The following is a 5941-nucleotide window of genomic DNA, read 5'->3' on the forward strand; positions in this document are numbered from 1 at the left end:
GTTACTTCCAGATAGTGTTTGTAGGTCTCGATAATAGTAACTTTGGGTATGCCACTTCAGTGAGCCTGACAGCATGCAAGTTCCTGAGATTTGAAAGAAACAGTGGGATCATTGCTGCTTAACCTCCTATTTGAATTCTCAAACCTCTTTTAACCTTCCCAAGCTTCCTTAATAGGAAAAGTACTATCTGCGAGAAGTTAGCTGATTCGAATTTGGAATAGAACTGAAGTTGCAAGTGCGCAGCTGATTTTAAGGTGAAGATTCTTAAGATTTGAAGATTCCTAGAAAATAGTATTAGTTGCAGATAAACTTCCTCTATAAATATTTTTTTAAAACATTAATAAATTATATTTTTGCAGCTCTAGCACAAAATTAGCTGTTTACACTTGTCAGCTAAAAGAGGGTGATAGTACAGATGTAGCAGCTGTAGCAGTTCACATTGCTATGACAAAAGGTATTTTTTTCTGTGCAGAGCTAAATGCAATAATTGTTTTTGTATGATGATTTAGTGCTAGCAACAATTTTTATTGTAAATTATTTATTTTAGTTGATCTTGTTACGAGTGGTCACCTGTTCACTTTAGATATTGGTTATGGTAATTTATTTTTAAGAGATACTTTAAGCAGAATACTCATAGACCAAGTGGTAATTGATGTGACTTGTTTTCTTTTGAATGCAGATATCAAATCTGTAGAAGTGATATACAGAAGATTTTTTCCAAACTTTTATAGTTCTCATGTTCCAAGACAGAGTGGTATAACCTCTGCTTATACCATACTTGCTAAGTGTGCATTGCCTCCTAAAAATATTTAATAATTCTTGCTTAACATGAAATTTATTAATATAGATAAGAATTTTTGATGGATTAAGTTTTTTACAGATGTAACAGTGAGTAACTGGACATTCTCATATTACAGTTTAAATAAACTGCATATTGTAAAAGAACCTTTGTTTTGTTAAAGTTCAGCTGTATATTAAAGCAAACAATAAAACTGCAGTTACCAGAAATGTCTTGCTGCTTGGCAGCTGCCTATGATATTAGTAGGATGTAAAATGTAGAAATTTATTAATTAACAGATTTCCTTGTGCCTCACAAGACGTTAGTTCACCTAAAAAATATATTTTCACAGCCAATTGAGTCAGCAAAGATTTCATGGAAGTCTTTAACAAATGAATATGTGTTAATTAACCCTAATGAAGAAGCCAGTGTCTTCAAGTGCGTGTGTTGAACTGTTCAAAAGATAGTAATATTGGACTTGATTTTGTGTGAACTACATGGGAAGACCTCTTTTTTATTTTTTTTTAAAAAGTTAAATGCAACAGTTCCTTCCTTCACTTAGGGTCTACCTGCAAAGGGTAAGCAGTGAAGACTCCAGATTCCTCCTCCTGCCTGTGACTTTTCATCAATAAAGTTGTTACCAATGTAGTATCCTGCTAGTAACAAAGGGAACCCGAGCACTAGGAGCATGGATCACCCATTACTGTGAGCTGTCAGGGAGAATTTCAGCACTCCGTTTGAATGAATCTTCTCTGAGCCTGGTAAAAGTCCTTTGGAATTGTTTGGGTGTGGTTTTTTGGTGTGTTGTGTGGTTGTTTTTTTTTTTTTCTTTTTAAATCCACATCTATTTCTTCGTGTGGTATAGTTACTGCAGGGATTGGTCACCCCATAGGGGATGCTAGTCTTCCCCTAGGATTTAGAACTTAAGGTTCCCATAAAGTCTTGATTAATGCCCGATCGACATCTTTGCTTGTACCTCACTTCAGGAAACAAGGAGCCATTTATTAGGGTTGAAATAGTCTTGTTGAGACCGTGACCTAAGGTTGCTGTTTGCAATAACACTGACTCTGTAGGGCGTTGCTCACTTTAATACTGACCTGGCGATTTCAATTACCTGGAACCTTGAGACAGAAGACATCCTTCTGCACATCAGCTTACTTGGATCTAGTCTTAGGCTAGTAATTAGGAGAGAAATAGAGCTTTGGGAATTTGAGGCTCCAGAAGCCATTCCATTGATTGTAACATGGAGGTTTCACCCTGCACTTCCTGCATGTAGTCCACTTCTATCTTAACAGGTTTTTCAGGAAAAATACTTGATCTTGCTATTATGGCTGCTTGAAAGTGCTTTGAAATTAACACACTAATGGTAATCCAGTTCCAGGATGCTTTGCTATTAAAACTGTCAGTCCTCTTTGGAACTGCATCAGTAGCAGACCTCCGCAGCCTGCTCTCCTACTGGCTACCTCGTAGCTTAGTAAAGTGTTCTCATTGAGGATGCCAAATCCCAGACTGAGAATTTTCTTTATTCAGGGAAGGCTAAGTAGGACTGAGGCCTTTTTATTTAATTACAGCTGAAGCTACTCCTCAATTAGCTTTGTGAAGGTATGACGAAGTAATAATTCTAGTTTCTGTCTGACGTAGAGCTCATTACCTGGGTAGGAAATGATAAAATCTTGGCTTAAAGTTCTCCCAGGTGGAGAGGTGCAAGTTTTATCTTTGACAACACTGGATGCAGTCTGACAAGCCTTTTTCCTTTAGCTAGAACAGAATACAGAAATACAAGATTCATGTGTGAAAATACCAAGTGAGTCAGGGACTGGAAGCTTACTGAAAACAGATTAAACCTGGTTTAATCTCAATACTTGCTTATTACTCAGACACTTAAGCTATGTAGAAACAATTATGATGGCAAACCCCAGGACTTCCCCATCTTTTGACTACAGACAATTATGAGAAGTTTTAGGGTTTAAAAATGTTAAACCAAACTAATAGAGACAAATAAGTTTTTATTTAGTGTAAAGTCAGAAATACAACATCTTTAAAATGTTCATAAGTTAAATGAAGGCCACAGTAGTGGGATGTGAAATGGTATATAAATGAAATGACTATTCTAAACACACTGGATAAAATATCACTATCCAATCTTACAATACAAAACCATGATTTTAAGATTACTTGATCTCAGGGAAATTGCTGAAGTCTAACAAGCGCATGCTCTGTTACCACTTGGTCTCCTACAGTGCAGAGGGAGTTGTGCAGTGACTTGGCTTTAAAGCTAGGATGGCTTTAATGCAATGCAATCTTTAGAAGTCAAGTGCTTGGTGGGGTTCTTTTTTTTTTTTTTTTTAAATGCTGAAGCCCTGGACTAACTATGGGACTTACTGTACCTGCTAGCAAGGAGATCCTTGAAACTAATGGTTTCTTTTTGTTAAAAGGTAAAGTACAATGGCTTCATTACTGAAGAGACAGATCTTGGTTCTAGGTAACGTCCATAAATAAGTCTGTAATGCTGCTACATGGCAAGACAAAACATGCAACTGAGTACTGCTAAAAACTTACATCCTTGTTAGTATTTCAGTTTCTGCTCTTCCTTAATACTGAGTATTGCAAGACATGCCACCTCTATGGGAAGTACTCAGACCCATAAGCTGGGCTGAGCGCTTTTACAAAACCTGCTAACAAACAGCCAAGCCAGTAAAAAACAGGGCACCTTGACCCTGGGCATTGCTCAGAGCAGCACAGATTTGAGAAGCAAAAGCCACCTTTGTTCCACTGCAGTCTTCTGCCTCAGGTGTTGTGTGCAATGCCTCAGGAGGTACTTCACCAGCTCAGGCTCTGGGGGAGGAAAACCATTGCTCTAAGGCCTGAAGCAAAGGCAAGTTTGGCACTTCAGGAGGAAAGTAAAAGGTGGCAACCAGACTTGCTCTTAGTTCCTCATAGCAGATTGCTCACAATAGCATGAGGAATATTGTTGACCTTTTTGTTTCTGTAAAGCTTATTACTCAGGTTTTTATTTAAGTCTTCATCACACACATCAGGAAGATCATACATCATGACACAGTGTCTGATCATAGTTTGAGGAAACAATTGCTCACTGCAATATTCCAATATTCATTGCATGAGGAATATTGTTGACCTTTTTGTTTCTGTAAAGCTTATTACTCAGGTTTTTATTTAAGTCTTCATCACACACATCAGGAAGATCATACATCATGACACAGTGTCTGATCATAGTTTGAGGAAACAGGAAAGTGAAAATGGTTTGAAGTGTACATCACAAACTGTAAACACTCTGATGCTGCATCAATTTGGTACTTCCCTGATGTAAGTTGATATCCTTGTTCCTCTTCCCTAACCCTTCCCCTTTCCAAAAAAATCTCACTGAAAACGTATGCAAGCCCTGCAAATAGCATCATACTGTTATTACTTCACAGAAATTCTTGTTTATAGGGTTTTTTTTGTTTAAAGTTGCTTTGCTATGGGCAGTACTGTACAGTAATCTCAATATATTTGAGGTGAAAAAGGTGATGCAATTAGACTTTAAATATTTTTATCAAACAAGGTTTCAACACAGTATTATAACTGTATTATTTTGCTAATCAACAGTCATTTGTTTAACCTGACAAACTGAATCCAATTTTTAATGTGATATGCTCATTTTTAAAACAAACATGAGAGTTTAGGAAGTCTCTACACTACATGTGCACGTTGCTTCATCTTAACAATACACAAACTTATGTGTCCTGTTCATAATGTTCTTAATTCTGTTTATCACCAAAGTTTATAATCTTCAGGTATCCAGTAAAGCCACAAACTAAGGTATTTTAGCTCATGTAACCTATGCCAGTTAAAACAAAAAAAGACAGCAGCAATACAATGACATAATCTGTGTGTCAACCCTTACTTCCTTTTGCTTTTTGTGTCAGTTGTTTGGAAAACACTAGATGCTGACATCAGATTTTCTATATACTGTCCAAGAACTTGGTTTTCTGATTTCAGTTTCAAGTTTTCTTCCTTAACAGCATCTACTCGTGCTGAGAGATCTGTGAAGGTGATATTATAAGAAAAATATTAGACAGTATTGCATACAATAATTAATATATTCTATGTGCCTACACAAAACTATTAGTATTTTTAATGCAGGAAACATTGCCATAAGATATTAACTTTGAGAATGCTGTTCTACTCACAAGTTTTTACCTAAAGCCCATTCTTCCTATATTATTTTGTAGTACAGTATTTTGACAAACTTGTTACACAGACCTAATGTTAGTCTATATCTTTATTATTGAATTTAATTAAGCTATTGCAAACTAAACTATTTGGAAACAAAAGTTCAGTGATGAGCACACTCAAAGATGTGTGTCAACTATTGAGCCTAGGAAAGTTAACCATCTTGCCCCTTCTGCTTGATGTGTATTATGAGAGTTGAGCAAGCATTATGTTGCATAAAGAGGAAAAAAAATAGTTCTGAGACCTCGGTACCTTCAACTGCATAAGTGACATGCTGCTGGGCACTAAGGTAGGGCACTTTTGTTTGTTAGTGCGTGTTTGCAAAAAATCTGATGTGTCAAACTGCTAACCTTCAAGTGTGTGCTGCAGTTCCAAAACTTGGTTAATAAGCCGTGTTTTCTCTTCTAATTCCACCTGATTCTCAGCCTCAACAGCTGCAATAAACCATATGAGCTTTAATGCAACCACATAAACAGCTCAAAATTATATTAAGTAGAAAAAATAACAATGAAGAACAAGAACATTAAGAACTTATACCATCCATGTCAGCGTTCATCATTGTAGAATAAGGCCTTTCCACTTTTGAAGAGAGTATTCCTGAGCGATGCTCTGCTTAAGGGAAAAAAAAAATACCATTGAGGCAACCTTAATGTAAGTGCCTTTATATCTGGATTTTAGATGCATCTTCCTAAGTGGTGTTGAAAAGCCTAAGGCAGAACAACCTTTTTTAACATTCTTTAACTATTTTTGCTAGAGCTTTCCCTGATCTGTAAATATGATTCTTCGAGTAACTCTGCTTCAGGGTACAAAAGCCAGGGATCTAGGTTACTCCTTAATGCAGTAACTAACCCTGTGTTTCCGGGATGCCACTGCTTTCTTCCCAGCACCGATCTTTCTGGAATGGGCTGTTACAGAACCACGGAACACAAG

At 36.8% G+C, this 5941-nt stretch overlaps 1 protein-coding gene across 1 annotated transcript; it reads right to left on the reverse strand.

The window, feature by feature from the left end:
- Positions 1 to 4467: 4467 nt before the first annotated feature.
- SCOC (short coiled-coil protein) lies at positions 4468 to 5618 on the reverse strand. Its single transcript, XM_010084537.1, has 3 exons — positions 5549 to 5618; positions 5362 to 5445; positions 4468 to 4821 (listed from the first exon to the last, which is right to left on the reverse strand). The coding sequence occupies exons 1-3, from the start codon at positions 5568 to 5570 to the stop codon at positions 4679 to 4681; spliced, it is 249 nt and encodes an 82-aa protein (XP_010082839.1). The 5' UTR covers positions 5571 to 5618; the 3' UTR covers positions 4468 to 4678.
- Positions 5619 to 5941: the final 323 nt, after the last annotated feature.

The sequence above is a fragment of the Pterocles gutturalis genome, unplaced genomic scaffold (assembly GCF_000699245.1).
Source record: "Pterocles gutturalis isolate BGI_N339 unplaced genomic scaffold, ASM69924v1 scaffold1160, whole genome shotgun sequence".
Lineage (NCBI taxonomy): Eukaryota > Metazoa > Chordata > Aves > Pterocliformes > Pteroclidae > Pterocles > Pterocles gutturalis.

What these genes read in the sequence shown, in the direction of transcription:
- SCOC (XM_010084537.1), bottom strand. Translation starts at nt 5,570, where the DNA reads ATGATGAACGCTGACATGGATG. An exon ending in GATGAACGCTGACATGGATG is followed by an intron (nt 5,446 to 5,548) that starts GTATAAGTTCTT and finishes GGTTTATTGCAG; the next exon opens with CTGTTGAGGCTGAGAATCAG. An exon ending in ACTGCAGCACACACTTGAAG is followed by an intron (nt 4,822 to 5,361) that starts GTTAGCAGTTTG and finishes TCACCTTCACAG; the next exon opens with ATCTCTCAGCACGAGTAGAT.